This window comes from Oryctolagus cuniculus, chromosome 13, assembly GCF_964237555.1.
Source record: "Oryctolagus cuniculus chromosome 13, mOryCun1.1, whole genome shotgun sequence".
Lineage (NCBI taxonomy): Eukaryota > Metazoa > Chordata > Mammalia > Lagomorpha > Leporidae > Oryctolagus > Oryctolagus cuniculus.
The window spans coordinates 69,873,768-69,894,565 of NC_091444.1; the positions used below are offsets into that span (position 1 = coordinate 69,873,768).

The 20,798-nt window shown below is 38.0% G+C and overlaps 1 protein-coding gene across 15 annotated transcripts in view; it reads right to left on the reverse strand.

Moving 5' to 3' along the window:
• Positions 1–20,798, reverse strand: part of OPTN (optineurin) — a 70,164-nt gene that overhangs the window by 18,279 nt on the left and 31,087 nt on the right. For 8 of the 15 annotated variants that reach the window (XM_070055696.1, XM_070055698.1, XM_070055690.1 and 5 more), the window contains exons 7-12: positions 20,367–20,482; positions 18,258–18,407; positions 17,777–17,870; positions 16,364–16,522; positions 3,773–3,903; positions 2,199–2,281 (exon numbers count right to left, since the gene is read on the reverse strand). In XM_070055696.1, coding sequence (XP_069911797.1) covers positions 2,199–2,281; positions 3,773–3,903; positions 16,364–16,522; positions 17,777–17,870; positions 18,258–18,407; positions 20,367–20,482 — 733 coding nt within the window. The remainder of the gene's footprint in view (positions 1–2,198; positions 2,282–3,772; positions 3,904–16,363; positions 16,523–17,776; positions 17,871–18,257; positions 18,408–20,366; positions 20,483–20,798) is intronic. The other 7 variants (XM_070055701.1, XM_070055694.1, XM_070055700.1 and 4 more) reach the window with 1 other exon arrangement.

The following is a 20,798-nucleotide window of genomic DNA, read 5'->3' on the forward strand; positions in this document are numbered from 1 at the left end:
TGCGCCACACATCTGTCCTGCCTTATGCCCTTCTGATCCCTACCCCTGACTGTCCTGCAACAAAGCCCTTACATGGCTATGGACTATAATGATGAGACAGATTGAGAGGGGACCGTTGTTAATACTTTTGTTAAAAAACTAAAAAATCTTAAGAAGGTCTTCTGTTTGGAATATTGTTTCTTTTTTAATGACAGAAAAGCTCATTCGGATAATTAAGAATAAGTTTACATTTTGTGAATATTTTTAGATTACATAAGTCGATGACTGATCACTTTTTTATATGAATGGGCATTTGCCTTTTATAGTTATAAAAAAATCTTTAAGAAAAATCAAGAATTGTAAGAGATTGTCCTTTTCAACCCAAGACAATCTCATTGGGCACTTCTAGAAATCATGTACATAGGTGTTCCAAGGATATTTAAAATCAGGCTAGAGAAAAATGCCTGACAGTGCTCAAGCAGATAGATACAAGCTTTCAGAGAACACAGCTTTACCCACTGATGCTAAAAAATGCCTGAGGCTGATATTTACATCAGTCCAAGTCCTACATATGCCTCATGAATATTAGTGTGTTTATTTTAAACCTGAATTGCTATCTCTAATGTTTAATATATTTCTTTCTGTAAGAGAACTTAAGGGGTGGGGAGAATCAGGGAAATGGGAGGTGAAAGGGACATTCAGGGAAATATTCCCAAAATTTAACCATTTACTATATAACTAAGATTGCTTTCTTGCTAATGATTAAACTATAGATCCATTTCAATAGTCATCTGGTATATGAAATGGACTTAGACTTGCCCAGCATTAAAAAAAAAATGTTGAAGAATGGTAGCATTGCCATGAACTTTTTTCCTAGCCATGTCAGTCTTTGATACTTTTTTTTTTTTAAAGATTTATTTATTTTATTTGAAAGTCAGATTTACACAGAGAGAGGAGAGACAGAGAGAGAGAGAGGTCTTCCATCTGATGGTTCACTCCCTAATTGGCTACAACGGCTGGAGCTGCACCGATCCAAAGCCCGGAGCCAGGAGCTTCTTCCAGGTCTCCCACGTGGGTGCAGGGGCCCAAGGACTTGGGCCATCCTCTACTGCATTCCCAGGCCATAGCAGAAAGCTGGATTGGAAGTGGAGCAGCCGGGTCTTTAACTGGCACCCACATGGGATGCCGGCGCTTCAGGCCAGGGCGTTAACCCACTGCGCCATAGTGCCAGCCCCAGTCTTTGATATTTTGAATTTTATTTTTTATTTCTATCTAGAATAAAAGATAATACTTCCTTCTCAGTCATATAAGACAGTGACAGAACATTACTACCTGTGTATTAAAATCAAGTAATAAATACAGTATCACATTTTCAATTAGTCTCACCATCAGATTCACTTAGGAAGTTAAAATCTGGAAGTATCACATAATTAAATAGCCACCTATTTATGCAGTATTGTTTGATGGTCACAGTAAGATAATGTTGGGTTCTATTTTTACTTTTGCCCCTAACTAGCCTCGAGATCATGAGTTATTCCACCCCAACACGTTATAGTTTATTCTTCTGTAAAATGATAATATGTACCTCATGGAATTTTGTGAGGATCAAATGAAATAGTACGCATGAATTGAAGTCAATACATCACTCACACAATGAATCACAATAAATGGTTAATATTATGTGTATAACACCAAGTAGCAGGCAAACATACCTACTCCAAGGGAGCTTGTCATTTAATAGAGTAGTTAAACCTACATTTAGAACACATAAAATTGCACATAAGTACTGAAGCAGAGGACTGAAGTACTTGGAAGCTTAGAAGGAGATGATTCATAGAGGTGGAATTTGGAATGAGTTTTAAAGATTGAGTAAGCAATTACAGGAAGACCAGAATAAGGGACTCACATCTACATAAAGGACATTACATAAACAAATACATCCATGTAAAGCTTAGGACAGACTGAAGGGGATGGCAGTTATCTGTAGAACAGAGTGAGATAAGGCTTGACAGTGTGGCCATGCTGGGCCTTATCAGGAAGAGTGAAGAACTGGATCTGGACTCACTGGGTCAAGTTACTGGGGTAAAATAGGACTGATGGATGCTATATTTTTTGTAGCTTAATTAGTAATTCATTGCACAGAATTAGAATTTTTCTTCAAGTGTCTTCCTTATAGGATATTGTTATTCCCTGAGAACCTACAATCACACATGACTCACCTCTTTGAACAAGATAAGCCTGCTGGTCAGGATCATTTGTTCTTGCTCCATGACGGCTTTGCATTTCCATCAAGGACTGCCTGCTGGGATTAAAAGCAACACCAAATGTGACACTCTACAACCTTGAAACACGACAACATCAATAATGAACAGAAGGGGCTGGCACTGTGGCACTGCAGTGCTGGCATCCCATATGGGCACCGGTTCGAATCCCAGCTGCTCCACTTCCAATCCAGTTCTCTGATAAGGCTTGGGAAAGCAGTGGCAAATGGCCGAGGTACTTGGGCCCCTGTACCCATGTGGGAGACCCAGAAGCAGCTCTTGGCTCCTAGCTTAGGATGGGCGAAGCTCTGGCCATTGCAACCATCTGGGGAGTGAACCAGTGGATGGAAGACCTCTCTCTCTCTCTGCCTCTGACTCTCTGTAACTTTGCCTTTCAAATAAATAAATCTTTTTAAAAAAATAATGAACAGAAGTTTTATTAAGGGAAGAGCTAAACTACAATGCCAAGGTTCATAAAAATGAGAATCTGAGATACTATTGGTATTCAGATACTGTACAGGAAAAGTAAGTCACTAAGATTTTGAAAATCAGTTAGGAAATAACCAAACTGTCAACTGGCAACTGGCAGGGGAATCAATTTTAAAAAGTGGACTATTTCTAAATCAATTACTACCTAGCAATTAAACAGAATGTATTATACATATACATATATATATCTCAACATAAAGTTCAAAGTCACAATGTATGTAAATAGGAATTTTTTTCCTTTAACAAAAAATGCTTGAAGCAAATAAATGTTAGTAACTGTCAATTCAGGATGGAGTAAATATTGGTGTGATTTTATTCTCTGTATTTTTCCTATATTCTAAAACTTTCTCAAAATGAATTTTTTTTAAGTCAAAAGTTATTTTTGGCAGTACCTTCCTCTCTCTCTCTCTCTCTCTCTCTCTATTTATTTACTTTAATTTAAAGTCACAGTTACATAGAGAGAAATAGAGGGAGGGAGAGAGGGAGAGAGTGAGAGAGAGAGAGAGAGATCTTCCATCCACTGGTTCACTCCCCAATTGGCTGCAACGGCCGGAGCTGTGCTGATCTGAAGTAAGGAGCCAGGAGCTTCTTCTGGGTCTCCCACATGGGTGCAGGGCCCAAGGACTTGGGCCATCTCCTACTACTTTCCCAGCCCACATCAGAGAGCTGGATCAGAAGTGGAGCAGCCGAGACTCGAACCGGCGTCCATATGGGATGCCGGCACTGCAGGCAGCGGCTTTACCCACTATGCCACAGCGCTGGCCCCAGCGGGACCTTCTCTTAAAATTTTATGAATACTTTATGATAATGGCAAGATAGGACATGGACACAGAAGTTTTTACAGCTTATCTAAAACCAAGGCATTTGACCAGGTTTCCATGAGTCTCTGTCAAGCTTCGTTATAAGACAAACTAAGTATAGGAACACAATCACATAAAGTATATGCACAGAGCAGTAATTACAGCTCTACTTAGGAAACATCTTTGGCAAGTCACTTCTTCTACAGCCTATGCAAACATGTGCTCCAAGTCTCTTTCTCTTACCTGCCTCCATCTTCAAAAGCATTGTTCTCTTTCAGCAAAATTGCCAGCTGTAATGCCAGTTGCTCCTTTTCTTCATGAATCTTTTCTCTTGCTGCTCTTTCAGCATGAAAATCAGAACAATAAACCTCCATCTGTTAGAGGAAGAAAGAGACAGAAGTTACTACCTAGATGAAAGTGAACACTCTACAGCTCACCTGTTTATAAGGTGAAGAGGTTGTGCTGCATCCTCTGATAGGTTCAGTAAATGGCAGATGCACATTCCTGCTAGAAACCAATATGATGATCAAATACATTCAAACAGTAGATACAAGTTGTGTATGCACATGTGTGTGATTTAAGTGATCAGGGCTCTGATGATGGCTCAAGTAAATGGGATCCTGCCACTTACAGGGGAGACCTGGATTATGTTCCCAGCTCTTGGCTTCAGCCCAGTCCAGTCCTAGCTGCTGCATGCATTTGCAGACTGAACTAGCTAATGGGTGCTTTGTCTGTCTCTTTCTCCGTGTCTTAAATAAATAAATCAGTAAATAGCTAAGGAAACACTCTATACACCATTAATTTAGTAAAATCCCTGGCTTATTTTTTAAAAAAATATTCAGGTTTAACATAATACTGAAAATAATGTATTCACTTTGTCAGGTATATTTATGAAGGCTGGTCTTAAGCTAAATTTAAAATTATAATACATTAGGATAATCCAAGAAAAAACACGTTGATTTTGACCACAGGAAGATAACGGAAGAAAAGGAGAGGTAGTGCATTCTTAAGGGAGAGTTGGAGAGAAGTTTGTATTAGAAATTCTACAGAAAAGACAAGGCCGGCGCCGCGGCTCACTAGGCTAATCCTCCGCCTAGCGGCGCCGGCACACCGGGTTCTAGTCCCGGTCGGGGCGCCGGATTCTGTCCCAGTTGCCCCTCTTCCAGGCCAGCTCTCTGCTGTGGCCAGGGAGTGCAGTGGAGGATGGCCCAAGTGCTTGGGCCCTGCACCCCATGGGAGACCAGGAAAAGCACCTGGCTCCTGGCTCCTGCCATCAGATCAACACGGTGCGCCGGCCGCAGTGCGCCGGCTGCGACGGCCATTGGAGGGTGAACCAACGGCAAAGGAAGACCTTTCTCTCTGTCTCTCTCTCTCACTGTCCACTCTGCCTGTCAAAAAAATTTAAAAAAAAAAAAAAAAAGAAATTCTACAGAAAAGACAGATGCTGTGGAGCAGTGTGGACAGTATAAACATACAGCAGTGATCAGGGACACAATCAGTGACTCCTGGAGTGGGGGCATGGGATGTACTAGAGGAGACACCATCTTCTGGGAGTGAGAGAAGAGGTGAGGCTGTGATTATGCCAGTGGATATGATCACACCCTACCCCCTGTTGACAACAGAGATCTACATGCTCAACTTGGGGGTCACCCTGGGCTCTTGCCCAACCCTTGAGCACTGACCAGAGTGACCTGGCCCCACCCAGCACATGCCTATGGATAGTCACTGAAGAAGCAGATACTCCAATAAGCCACAGAGGCATAGTTCAAGGATAAAAGACATCAGAGGTGAAAACCAACAAGTGTTTCCACAAATGCCTAAAAATAAATGGAGAAATGTAAGAAATATGAACAAGGAAGACAATATGACTCCACAAAAGAAAAACAGCCACACTTCAATATTAGAATGTAAAGATGAAGAGACTAATGAAATACCTGAAAAAGGATTCAAAACAAGATTATGCAAAAACACAGAGAAGCAAATATATGAGATAAAGAAATCCTGGGGCCAGCATTGTAGTACAGCCGGTAAAGCTGCTGCCTGTAGTGCCGGCACCCCATTATGGACAATGGTTCGAGTCTTGGCTACTCTACTTCTGATCCAGCTCTCCACTATTGCCTGGGAAAGCAGCGGAAGATGGCCCAAGTCCTTGGCCCCTGCACCAACAAGGGAGACCCGGAAGAAGCTCCTGGCTTCTAGCTTTGAGTTGGCCCAGCTCTGGTCATTGCGGCCATTTGGGGAGTGAACCAGTGGATCGAACACCTCTCTTTCTCTCTCTCTCTTTGCTTTCTGTAAATCTGCCTTTTAGATAATAAATCTCAAAAAAAAAAAAAAAGAAAGAAAAAAGAAATCCATACATGACACACATGAAAAATCTTGCCAAGAGATATTGAGGAGAAATCAAACTGAAATATTAGAAACGAAGAATTCAGCATGTCAAATAGAAAGCAGAGTGGAAAGCTTTAGCTTGTGAAGCAGAAGAAAGAATACATGAGCTATTTCTCTTCTGTTTCTTTAGTGTGTCTTATAATTTCTCATTCTCTCTGGCCATGAAGTTCTTCTGTAGTTTGCTAGATGATGATTAAGATTCTTTCATGTCTGACACTTGTGTTGTTTCGAGATCCATGAGATTTCTTTGTGTGAGAACTGATCATCAGGCTATTGATCTTTTTCTAAATTGCTTTTGTACACCCCAGACCCCAGGTTCAGGGTGAGGGTTTGTAATACAAAGAGAAACTTCCATCACTTCTGCCCTAATACTTGCCTCTATACCTAAACTTAGTAAGTAGTTTTAATATTGTCCAATGTTTGGTGTTATTTGCATTGTTTTCTGTTCTTGTTTTTGTTTTTTAAATTGTGGTTGTTCTGATGTGTGAAATTTAAGGAAAGAGCCATTTAAAAAAATGCCAAGCAGGGCAATGCAAGTACAGCCAAATATTAAAGTTGATGTGCAATCTTGGGTCCTTTTTCATCGGGGTATTATAGGCAGTACTTTACATCAAAAAGTCTTCCTGGCCTATTTTCCTCCACATTTTTGTAATTACTCTGGGGCTTACTTGTTTTGGCAGTACTAAAATCAAAAGAGCTGGTTCTTCTTCTCCCAATTCTTTTCATACTGAAGCAAGCATCTACAACTAGCCTGGTAGTCGTGTCAGTGAATGTGTGTTAGCACACTTGAGCATCTTTGTTTTAATGTTCTGTTTTATAGCTTGTTGAACTTGAAAAATGCCCGTAATTTAGAGCTAGCACCAACCCCCACCCCCCGCAATCAAGGAGGTAGAATAGCTCATGCGAGGGTCACTTAAGAGTAGAATTTGACTATGACCTTGTCTAAACAAGATAAGAGTCGGAGAACTCAGAGGGCTTCCATAGCCTTGGAAACTCATGACTGGAGCATAGGGAGACTACTGATGCCATAGACAGGAGTGTCAATTGGTAAAGTCAACAACAGGAGTCACTGTGCACTTACTCCTCATGTAGGATCTCTGTCCTTAATGTGCTGTGTATTGAGATTTAATGCTATAACGAGTACTCAAACAATATATTTCACTTTGTGTTTCTATGGGGGTGCAAACTGTTGAAATCTTTACTTAATGTATACTAAACTGATCCTCTGTAAAAAAAAAAAAAAAAAAGAAATTATCAACTCCCAACTTGACTCTCACTGGGATTAAACATGACAATAGGTCTGATCTGATTTCATCATCATTTTAAAAAAAATCATCTATTATTTTTCACTTTATGTTTCTGTGTGGGAGCAAACTGTTGAAATACTTACTTAATGTATACTAAGCTGATCGTCTGTATATTAAGATAATCGAAAATGAATCTTGATGTGAATGGAAGGGGAGAGGGAGTGGGAAAGGGGAGGGGAGTGGGTGGTAGGGACGGTATGGGGGGGAAGCCATTGTAATCCATAAATCGTACTTTGGAAATTTATATTCATTAAATAAAAGTTAAAAAAATTTAAAAAAAAAAAGTAGAATTTGTTTTCAGAATGTGGGTAGTGTTAGAAAGAGTCCTCTTGTGGGGAGGAAGCAGGAGGAATCACAATTTTTTTCAAGTATCAGGGAAAAGGGAAATGTACTGTATTACAAAACCCCCACGGGTTTGTTGCACTTTTCTCTGCTTCTTAGGCCTGGGCAAGGGTTTCACCACACTTCTTTACAAAGGGCAGACTGACTTGGATTGAGAGAGCTTTGTAGGTTCAAGGGTTAATTGTAGAACACAACCACTTAGGGTCCCTTGCTTTCCATGGGAATTGGGCTGGGCCTGTTAGGAAAATGCTGTTTGTTGTGCTAATGTAAAAATACACAATTAGCTCAATTTTTGAAGATGGTAAACTGAGAACTGCATGTTCTGAAATGCAGACTTTTTTTTAGTGTGTTTTTCTTTCAAAACAGGCTGATTATCTTTTATTTTTCTTTGTTTTTTTTTCCTGACAGTTGAAGTTTCAGCTCCTGTTTAAAGTTACCGTGTCAGTTATTTTTCTGGTTTGAACTTCCCTTATATTTCTACCTGTAATGTCAGTGGCAACGACATCCTATTTCACTTGTTTAGTTTTTAACCCCTCATAAGAGCAAGTTGAGTTTGAACTGAATCTTCCTTGTCCTAATAACATTGTATAAATAGTGGCTTCTCTGTGCAAAAAGGTGGTATTGCCTCCTGATGGACATAATTGTGATTGCATTTAAGATAAAAACCGTGAACAAATCACACCAGCTTCCTGAAAATGTTAATAATGCATCTTTTGGAAAACAAAACACATGCCTACTTTGTGCTATTTGCATTCACATGGCAAAGATTGTATGAAATACCTTTTTCCAAAAAAATAAAAATAAAATAAAGGTTCAGTCCCAACAGAAAAAAAAAAAGAATCTCTAGAAAATATGCAAACACATAGAGACTGAACAACATGCTCCTGAAAATAGTGGGTCATAAAAGAAATCAAAAAGTAAGTAAAAAATTTCCTAGAAATGAATGAAGATGATAAAAACTATGGCTTACAGGCCGGCGCCGCGCGGCTCACTAGGCTAATCCTCCGCCTAGCGGCGCCGGCACACCGGGTTCTAGTCCCGGTCGGGGCGCCGGATTCTGTCCCAGTTGCCCCTCTTCCAGGCCAGCTCTCTGCTGTGGCCAGGGAGTGCAGTGGAGGATGGCCCAAGTGCTTGGGCCCTGCACCCCATGGGAGACCAGGAGAACTACCTGGCTCCTGGCTCCTGCCATCGGATCAGCGCGGTGCGCCGGCCGCAGCGTGCCAGCAGTGGCGGCCATTGGAGGGTGAACCAACGGCAAAGGAAGACCTTTCTCTCTGTCTCTCTCTCTCTCACTGTCCACTCTGCCTGTCACCAAAAAAAAAAAACAAAAAAAAAAAACAAAAAAAACAAAACTATGGCTTACAGCAAAAGCATTAAGAGAGAAGTTTTTAGCAATTCATGCCTACATCAAGAAATTAGAAAGGCATCAAATAAATGGTCTAACAATGCATCTTAATGATCTAGAAAAATAAGAACAAATGAAACCCCAAATTAGTAGTAAGAAAGAATTAAAATTAGAGAAGAAATAAACAAAATTGAAACAAAAAATACAAAAGATCAGTGAAATGAAGAGTTGCTTTTTAAAAGAAAAAATAAACAAACAAAATTGCTTTAACTCCCCAAAAAGGAAGAAGACCCAAATCAATAAAATCAGAATGAAAAAGAAGATGTAAGAATGGATACCAGAGAAATAAAAACAATCATCAGCAATTACTATAATCAGTTATATGCCAACAATTGGAAAACCCAGAAGAAATGGATAAGATTTATGGACAAATGCCATCTACAAAAATTGAGTCATGAAGACATAAACAACCTCAATAGATCAATAATCAAGACGTAGACTGAATCAGTAGTAAAGACCTTGCAAAAAAAGAAAAGTCCAGGACCTGATGGCTTCACTGCTGAATTCTAGAAAACCTCTAAAGAAGAACTAATTCCAATTCTTCTCAAACTATTTTCAACAGCTGATAGGAAGGGAAATCTCCTAAATTCCTTCTATGATGCCAGCATCACCTTAATTCCAAAACAAGAAAAAGGAACAATAAACAAAGAAAACTATAGAACAATATCTGTGGTTATGCAAAAAACCTCAACAAAACACTGGCTAATCAAATACAACACATCAGAAAGATCATTCACCCAGAACAACTGGGATTTATCCCTGGTATGCAGGAATGGTCTAACATACACAAATCAATAAATGTGATACATCAAATTAACAAATTGAAAGATAAAAACCATATGATTACCTTAATAGATGCAGAATAAGCATTTGATAAAATATAGCATCCTTTCATGATAAAAACCTTAAGCAAACTGAGTACAGAAGGAACATTCCTCTTCACAATCAAGGCAATTTATGACAAACTCACAACCAACATCAAACTGAATGGGGAAAAACTGGAAGCATTTCCACTAAGATCTGGAACCAGACAAGGATGCCTGCTTTTACCACGGCTATTCAATATAGTTCTGGAAATCTTCGCCAGAGCAAATTAGGCAAGAAAAAGAAATTAAAGGGATATAAATTGCAAAGAAGGAAGTCAAATTATCCCTATTTGTAGATGATATGATCCTATATGTAGGGGAACCGAAAAATTCCACTACTCACAAGAGAGTTTGGTAAAGTTGCAGGATATAAAATCAACAACAAAAATCAACAGTCTTTGTATATACAAAAAATACCACACTAAGAAAGAACTTTTAAGATCAGTCTCATTCACAACAGCTACAAAAATTTAAATACCTTGGAATAAATTTAACCAAGAATGTGAAAGATGTCTACAATGAAAATTACAAAACATTAAATAATGAAAGAAATAGAAGACACACAAAAGAAAAATCTTCCACGTTCATGGATTTGAAGAATTAACATAATCAAAATGTCCATACTACTGAAAGCAATTTACAGATTCAATGTGATCCCATTCAAAATATGAAGGACTTTTTTCTCAGATCTAGAAGATCTAGAATGCTAAAATTGATATGGAAACACAAGACATCCTGAATAGCTAAAGCAATCTTTTTTTTTAAAGATTTATTTATTTATTGGAAAGTCAGAGTTACACAGGGAGAAAAGGATAGGCAGAGAGTGAGAGAGAGGTCTTCCATCCACTGGTTCACTCTCCAATTGGCTGCAATGGCCGGAGATGCTCCAATTCAAAGCCAGGAGCCAGGAGCTTCTTCCAGGTCTCCCACATGGGTGCAGGGGCCCAAGGACTTGGGCGTAGCAGATAAAGCCATGGCCTGCAGTGCTAACATCCCAAATGGGTGCTGGTTTGAGTCCCAGTTGCTCCACTTCCAATCCAGCTCTCTGCAATGGCCTGGGAAAGTGGTAGAAGATGCTGTTCCAACTATGTATGAAGTCCTACATTAGGTGCTTCATATTGGTGTTCTTATTTTACCTTATCAAAAGTTCTGGGAATGTAAAGTTGGTATCCTTGTTTTACAAACAAGCTTAATAACTCTTAACCTTGGGAAAATTTGTTAAGTGGCCAAATCAGCATTTGAGCTCAGATAGAAGTCTTCCATGCACCAAGATACTTCCCATGTAAGCTTGCCAACCTCTAAGAAGGCTCCAGGCTTCCTCACTTCTCTCACCTCTTGCATTCATGCCCATGGTCTGGTTCACTTCCTCAATGAATTGGGCCAACTTGTATAAGTACTCTGTTATCAGTCAGAAGGGATGGTGTGTGGATTCTTCCCATGGCATAAAATACATTGTGGACCCTGACTTGCTTTCTTCTGGATTACCTGCTCTGGGGGAAGCCAGGTGCCATGTCATGAAGGCATTCAAGCAGCCCTTGGGAGAGTTCCACAAAGTGAGGAACCAAGGCCACCTGCTGATAACCACGTGAGACCCCTGGAAATAGATCGTCTAGTCTATTTTGAATGCAGCCTCAGGAGAATTTCAGCCAGAATCACCTGCTAATAGCTCCTGGATTCTTGATTCATAGAAACTGTGTACAATAACAATTGCTTATTGTTATTTTAAGTAAAGTTTTGGGGGTCATTTGTTACATAGCAATAGGTAACTAATACCTCATGACAGCAATTTTTTTCTGTTCTCAACTCATAGCATATTGAACAAACCACTGCTGGCGCCACAGCTCACTTGGCTAATCCTCTACCTGCGGTGCAGCACCCCGAGTTGTAGTCCCGGTTGGGGCGCCAGATTCTGTCCTGGTTGCTCCTCTTCCAGTCCAGCTCTCTGCTGTGGCCTGGGAAGGCAGTGGAGAATGGCCCAAGTGCTTGGGCCCTGTACCTGCATGGAAACCAGGAGGAAGCCCCTGGCTCCTGGCTTCAGATCGGCGCAGTGCGCCGGCCATAGCGGCCATTTGGGGGGTGAACCAACAGAAGGAAGACCTTTCTCTCTGTCTCTCTCTCACTGTCTAACTCTGCCTGTCCAAAAAAAAAAAAAAAGAAAAAAAAAAACCACACTTAATGAACTGAGTGACTGGAGCATTATTCTAAAGTCAGTTTTTAACTTTCTGTGTTTAGTATTTTTTTCTTTTCAAATTTAATGGTTCTGGGTTACAAATTAGTAGCCCTTACTTTAAAAAGTAAAATTGATAAAATCTAAATATGCTATCAAAACTGTAACTACAAAAGTAAGTAATGAAGAGAGCACACTTTAAGGAACTTCTTGTCATTGTGAGTAATCCAGTATTTTATGGTGCCATTGATGGATCACGGATTTTCTGTCAGACCTAACTTTGAGGTACAGTCTCAATTCTATCACTCACTACCTTGGAGCCAGTAAGAATAGGGTCTTTGTTTTGTGCATTTCTTTATCTCCAACAGTGAGAACAATGTCTGATGTATTATAGGTGCTCCAAAAAGAGTTGCTGAATGAATGATCAAGAATATCCATGAAGATAAATGTTTCTGTAAAAAGTGTAGCAAAAATACATGACTGTGGGAGAGTAAAAACCCTAGTAACATCAGTTACTCAAGCAATCAAGATGCTATAAAGATCAGTGAGACTGCAGGTTCAGATTCTATCCTGCAGAAATAAAACTGAAGCCCTAACTACCTCCATCCATCTCACTGGGTCAGTCACTCTGGGCAGATGGTAATAATGAGTATCTATATAGGGAACAATAAACTGTTGCTATTATTATATTAAAAATCTGTTTACTTCATCAGATTGGCAAAGACTTAACAGAATGACACAAGGATGTGAGGACACAGGAACTCTCATCTACTCTGGGTGAGATTATACTTTTGGTTCTGCATTTTTGGAAGACAAGTTGGCTATCTTTATTTAACTTAAAAATGGCCATCAGTAATGATATAAGCATTTCATTTATATGTTAATACAGATTCTGCCAGTGCAAGAGGAAATGCTTACAAAAATATTTACCCCAGCATTCTTGGCAATTGCAAAAATATTGGTATAGTCTAAATGGCTAACAGGAGACTGGCTAAATCTATCATGATAATAAACACTTTACAACACTCTGCAACAGAGAAATAAATTTAAAAGCATACAAATAAATTTTTAAAATATCATGTGGCTGAGTATAACATGGAGAGATGGCTAAGAAAGACCATGAGTAAAAAAAGTTGTCATACAAAAGGTATAGTGTAATCTCATGTTTAATAAAGCAAACAAAATAAAACAGAAGAGATCTATTACACTCTTACCAAAATGGAATTTTGGAGACTTTTAATTTTTAACTTATATTTTGTATTATCAAAAAATTTTGTTTTATAATAGTAGAAAGGTTTTATATTATTTAAAGTAGATTAAAATTTTAGTAATTATCTTAAAACTTCCTCTGACATCTCTAGTTATTTAAAAAGAACAAGGTTTGCCACTCATCTTTGGGACTTTATGTCTCAGGAAGGATGTATTCTCATTCATAAATTCTCCTCCAAATATTCTACAAACCAGTAACTTACAAGTCAATCTTAAACAAATTCTTTTAGAAAGCATGAAAAGAAATATGCTTCAACTTGTTTTTATGAGGTCAGTATAATCTCAAAATCAAATCCTGATAAAGAGATTAGCAGAAAGAAAATTCAAGAGTAATCTTATTCAGGATTTAGACACAAAATCCTAACCAAAATATAGAAAACCAAATTCAGCAGTGTATACAGAGGATAATTTGAGAGATGTAAGGTTTATGTTTTTTAAAAATGTAATTCATCACATTAACAAAATGAAAGCATATATAATTATCTAATTATAGCATTGTACAAAGAAAAAAATTCCAAAATAAAATTCAACACACACACAAAATAATTTTTGGCAAACAAGGAAGAGAACAGGATTTCCTTAATTTGACCAGTGATATTTACAGAAAGCCTTTAGGAAGTATCACATACTTAATGATGCATTGTTGAAAGCAATGAAGCAAGGAGCAAGGCAGGGTTGAGTGCTAGCTCCACTGTCAATACAACATTGTAGTGGGATCCTAGTCAGTGCAATAAGAAAACAAACAAACAAAACCAGAGTACTGGAAAGCAAAAAATAAAATAAAACTGTCATTATCCAAGTGATATGGTTATCAATGTAAAAAGTCCAAAAGATTATTCAGAAATATTATTGTAATTTAAATATAAGCAAGTTTCTTCACACAAAGTCAATATATAAAAATCACCTGTATTTTTATACAATAGCAACTTACGGAAAAAATCTTAATACCACTCACAATAGTATCATAGAAATATAAAATATCTAAGAATAAAACTAATGATGGATGAACAGAATCTCAACCAAGGTTAAAAATATTACCAAGAACAATGAAATATATACCATTTTTATAGATTGGAGTGGTTAATTTTATAAAGATGTTTATTCTCTCCAAATAGATCTTTAGATATTCAATATAATTCCAATCAAAACCTCAGTAGATTTTTTTTTTTGGTGTGGAAAACACCAAGAAGATTCTAAAATTTACATCAAAATTAAAATAGATGGAAAATCTACGTCCTCTTTAAGAATATTTACAATGTTACTATATCAGATATCAATATTTTTGCTGCTTTATACAGAAGTAAACCAGTGGAACAGCAAAGAATCCAGAAACAGACCCATGCATACAACACAATTCATGATCAACAGGGCAGCAGAGCACTCAAGAAAAGATGGTTTTTAAAATTAGTAGTACCAAGTCAACTAGATACTCATATAGGAAAAAATTCTGAAGCTTTATCCTGATCTCATTCCATCATACATGATTTAATGTAAAAGGTCAAGCACCACAATATTTAGAAGACAACACAGGTGAATAAATTCATAGGTTTGTGGTTGTATAGTGTCTTTATACAGGACACAAAAAGTACTAATCATAAATGAAAAGACTGATAAACTGGACTACCTTAAGAACTTTTGCTCATCAAAAGATATCTTTATGAGAGACAAAAGGCAAAATAACCGACAAGGGCTTATATTTGGCATATATATAGAACTCATAAAAGTCAAGAATAAGTCAGGCAGACCTAAAGAAATATAGGCAAAGACTAACCAGGCACTTCACAAAAGAAGAAGCCTAGAAAGGCAACAAACACTTGAAAATGTATCCAACTTCATTAGTCATCAATGAAATGCAAATTAAATGACGTACCACTATTAACTATTAACCAGAATTTACTATTAACCAAAATGGTTAACAGCAAAATGATAATACAAGTACTGTAGATATAGAGCAAAGTAATGAAAATTGGTTTTCAGCTTGGAAAACTGTTTGGTTTTTACCTATTAAACATGCACAGCCTCCACATCAGTGAATCAACTCCTGGGTGTGTGCACAACAGAAATGAGTGCACATGTAACAGAGAGACATGCGCAGGAGTGCCATAACAACATTGATCAACAGAAACAGTGCACACGCAACAGAGAGACACGCACAGGAGTGCCATAACAATGTCAATCAAGAGAAATGGTGCACACGCGACAGAGAGACACGCACAGGAGTGCCATAACAATGTCAATCAACAGAAACAGTGCACACGCAACAGAGAGACACGCACAGGAGTGCCATAACAACGTCGATCAAGAGAAACGGTGCACACGTGACAGAGACACGCACAGGAGTGCCATAACAACATCGATCAAGAGAAACAGTGCACATGCAACAGAGAGTGCAGGACTGCCATAACAACATTGATCACAATGCCATATATTCTTCATTGTAAGTTGATAAGCTGATCTCAGGAAGTTGATAAATATATTGATAAAATACAATAAAATAAAAATAAGTTCATAAATAAATTGATCACAGGAAGCAAAAAGTAGAACAGAGGTCTCTAGTGGCTAGGAAGGATGAGAGGAAAGGGAACAGTGAGAAGTGAGAATACCGGGCCCCAAAATGCAGCTGGAGAAGGGGAAGCAGTTTTAAAGTTATATAGGGAAATAGGGTGACTCCAGTCTCCAGAAATCAGTGACACATTTCAAAATAACTAGAGGAGAAGAATTTGAAGTTTCCCAATACATAAGATGATAACAGCAGATATGTAAATGCTAATTACCCTGCTTTGACCTTTACAATGGTATACATGTATTTCGTTACAGTACTGTACCCCACAAATAAATAGTCAATTAAAAAATAAAATTCTAAAAAAAGCACAAACTGCCTGTCAACTGTCAAACAGATAAATATATTTCTGTGAGCTACACACTTAAAAATTTGGTGTACTTTCCACATGTTTCAATTAAAAGTTTTTAAAAAGTCATTGGTAGGAAAAATATAAAATAAAAAAATACGTTTTAAGCACCGTAACTTTGCCCTGTGAGAATGAGCCAGGGATGGTCTCATTCAGCGCAGGATTCAGCAATGCATCTGACCTGAGCCCTAAGGACAGCCATGGTTTCCAGGTCCTCCTCCTGCTTGGCGATGGTCTGCTTCATCTCATCCATCTGGAGCTGCTTTGAAGCCAGTGCCTTCTCTGCCAGTTCCAGCTTTTCATTTAGTTGCTGTAGCACTACTTTATCCACTTTTTCTGACTGAAAAAGACAACTTTATTCTAGACATGGTTTTGAAATAATTCAACCTACTTTAGTAGCATATTAGATGAAGGTTTTTTTATTTTTAAATAACTGGCTTTAAATAAGTCTGTTAATTAGCAATGATAACTTACAAAGTTGTATTCATTTAACTTATGGTTTGCAAACAATAACTTCCCAATTTAAAACAATAATTTTCAAAAAAGATAGCACTAAAATAAAGAAAACAGCAGACTCTCATTCTTGATGATGAGGCTGATTCATTGATAGTTATTTTCCCACACATGTCACTCCTTACTTTGTGAAGTCAGTGGAAAAGGAGAAAGATGTTTAAACTTAATATTAAGTATATCCTACAGAGGAGAATATTATATTGAAAATATAATGAAAAACAAAGAATTTAAGTATATAAATTCAAAGACCCTTTTTAAAACAAAGTGTCTATGGTCTGTAAATTATCCTACCATGCAGGAAAATATTACTAATTTAAGTTGCATACAGTGAGTCTAAAATCCCCAGGACACTGACAGCAGGCAAGCTAGCCTTGCACAGTTCCACACAGCAGACAGCCCCACCAGCCTTAACCAGCCTTCTTAATGTACACTACTCATATAGGAATCTATGCTCTTAGTTCTACAAATTACCCTTACAAATAATTAAAAGTTTACTCCCGACTGTAGGGCTTTGTACACAAAGCATATTATGTAAGGGTACTTCCATCATTTTGTTAAAATCCAATTAAAAGGGAAGTTTAGGGGTGGGAATTTGGCATAGCAGTTAAGATGCTGCTTGGGACACTGCAGCCGATATTAGAGGGCCTGGTTCTAGTCCCAGTTCCTCTGTTTCTGATAAAGTTTCCTGTTAAAGCATACCCTGGGAACAGATGATGGCTCAAGTACTTGGGTCCCTACTCCTAACATGTGAGAGCTGGCTCGAGTTCCAGGTTCCTGGCCCAGTCTTGGCTGTTGCAGGCATTTGGGAAACAGGCCAGTGGATGAATAGTTATCTCTTTCAATTAAATGAAAAAAAAAATGGAGCAAGAAATAAATTTATTTTGGTGTAAAAATTTTTGAGATTCATGCAAATGAGTTCATATGTGGAACATTCTGTAAAAGTTATAAACTGACACAAGAAATCACTAACAAACTGGAAAACAAGACAATATTCAAGCAACTAAAATATTTTATATATAAAATGTTCAACAGTTTCCATTTACTACCAATCTATGTAAGTAATTTTTTTTCCTATGAATACCTCTTTCCTTGTTAGTTCTTCAATTGTTTTCAAAGCACTATTATGTTCTTGAAGAAGCTTGTTGTGTGTTGACTGTAGAGTGGCTAATTTGGACCTATTAAAAAGATCCAAAAAAAAAAAAAAAAAAACAGAAGGTTGGGATATATATAATATAGAAAGTAGTAGTCTTGTCTCCCAACCACCTTCTGAAAATCCAAGTAGTGAAATCTTCTTTCCTTCCTTTTTCATCCCACTACTTGCTAGCATTTCCTTACTCTCAAGAATAACCTTTTCTTCAAAATTAAGATGGAATGCAAATGAGTTTCATATTTTTGCTTGTTATGGTGAAACTTAAATTTTGTACCCTCTGAAGAGTCTCCTGGTACTCCTTCACATAATAAAAAAGAAATTTTGTCTATTCTCAAATCCTAATTCCAACCTGTGTAAAAAAAGATTTTATCTCCTTATTTGGCAGACTGCCATTCCATCAAGGCATACTCACTTTTCATTCTCTGTTTTAGCTTGTTCCATTTTGATTTCTGATCGCATGCTTTCTACTTGTAGTTCTAACTTTTTGTTATTATAAATAAGCTCTTGCTTTTCACTCAGCTCTGATGGTGTTGCAGAATTTTTCCTATCAAGCGCCTGACACCTAAGAAAGAACAAGATCTCGTGAGAATAAATAATAAATTCCAGTGACCTTGAAATAAATTTCAAGATAATAAGTAAAATACAAATAATTTTAGGGCAGTAGAATTTATGAATGCAAAACAAAGTATTTTATCCTCCTTTAATAAACATATTTCTGAACCTTAACACCTAACCATAAAAAGTACATATCTAAGTTGACATTAGGTTTTGTCCTCTTTGAATGATTGTTTTAAGTAATCACACAAATTTACTTTTGTTATTTAAACACAGATCAAAGTAGTAGTTGGCTAGCAGTGCTTCTTGTATTAGTGATCCACAGATACCTTTTATATTTAAAAACGTTACAGGTTCTGTCAAACACACAGAAATTTAATATGGGAAAAAGGAAGTCTCCCAAGTCCTCTTAAAGATCAGAAAAATAATTTCAATATATTTATAGCAAAATACATGTAAATGCAGCTATGTGTAAATCATTAATCCAAGCGCATTAAACATCTTAATAAATCTGACAAATAATAGAAATTATGACACACAGTTTACGAAGGAAAACACCGAGACTTGAATGGTTAAATAAATAGCTTGCCCAAAGTAATACTACAAATAAGTTGTACATATTTATTTATTTATTTATTTATTTTTACAGGCAGAGTGGAAAGTGAGAGAGACAGAGAGAAAGGTCTTCCTTTGCCATTGGTTCACCCTCTAATGGCCGCTGCGGCCGGCGCACCGCACTGATCCGAAGCTGGGAGCCAGGTACTTATCCTGGTCTCCCATGGGGTGCAGGGCCCAAGCACTTGTGCCAACCTCCACTGCACTCCCTGGCCACAGCAGAGAGCTGGCCTGGAAGAGGGGCAACCGGGACAGAATCCGGCGCCCCGACCGGGACTAGAACCCGGGTGCCGGTGCCGCAAGGCGGAGGATTAGCCTAGTGAGCCGCGGCGCTGGCCTATATTTATTTTTTAAAGACTTATTTATTTTATTTGAAAGGTAGAATCAAAGAGAGATGGAGAGACAAAGGGGGAAAGAGAGAGAGAGAGAGAGAGAGAGTGAGAGAGCTGGTTCACTTTCCAAATGGCTGCAACAGCCAGGGTTGGCCCAAGCCTAAGCCAGGAGCCTGGAAATCCATGCAGGTCTCCCACGGGGGTGCAGGGGCCCAAGCACTTGGGCCATCCTCTGCTGCTTTCCCAGGTAAATTAGCAGGGAGCTCGACTGGAAGCAAAGCAGCCAGGACTTGAACTGGTGCTCATATGGGTTGCTGGTGTTGCAGGTGGTGGTTTAATCTGCTGTGCCACAACGCCAGCCCTGTATACTCACATTTAAAATTTAGGTCTGCCTGTTCAAGTCCTTAGCTTTAGTTGCTGTGCTGAGCCAGATTATTCTAATACCACAGAGCATATTAGGATATGCTCAGAACCCCAGGAAACCATACACCTATATGTGGTGCTGGAAATATGCATGCCAACTCATCCAACATAACAATATCAACTTAGCTTTGTTAAGTTTTGTGTAACTTCTTACATCAAGAGAAACAAGCAAAGGTAAACTTCTCAATTTATATGTTAGTCTTAATAATTGATTGAAAATTACTGAAATAATTGATTGTGGTGGATTTTTTCCTAAACAACCTTACTCAAGTTCTTTTTGCTATTTTCAGCTTTCTTTTATGTTTGGTCACATCAGTTCTGTCAGTCACAGGGAAATCGGACTTGCAGCTCTGTGTAGGTCTTACGTAGGCTAATACACTTAACAAATGCCCCTAAACAGCAGAATCAAAGCCCCCCATCACTATTTCCACACAAGGATTTTGCTTAAATATTAACCTATACATTAGTGTTTTCTGAATGCATATTTTAACTATTTCTCTTTTAGTAATAGTAAAAAAAACCAATAGCTTTATCTAGTGAAATACTTTGCAATATGTATTTTTCTAAGGAGGATGAAACTGATCTGTCATTCTTACTTTTCCTGAAGTCGCTTCTTCATCAGCTCAGCTTCACTGAGTTTTGTATGAGCCTCCTGAAGCTCCTTAAACAGGGATGTCACCTGAAGGTTCAACATTTCCACTTCATTGCCAACCTATCATACAGGAAATTCCAAAGGCATGAATTCCAGAGATGAACAAACAGCTTTGTGAGAAATAATTAGTAGCCATTTAAAACTGATGGGTGAATTAGTTCAGCTTTGACAAATGATATTTCAAATACCTTAAATGAGAAGAAACGTTTTGGACATAGTTCTACTTCCCAAAAGTGTATTAACCAATCAGTTTGGATATACTGTGAAAATGATTTTATCACTATTAAAATTAACCCTACTCATGGTTTAGGTGGTCACAGATGACATAACAACTCGGCACGTATTTCCTTGCTGCCTGATGTTTCTTGTTTACTCA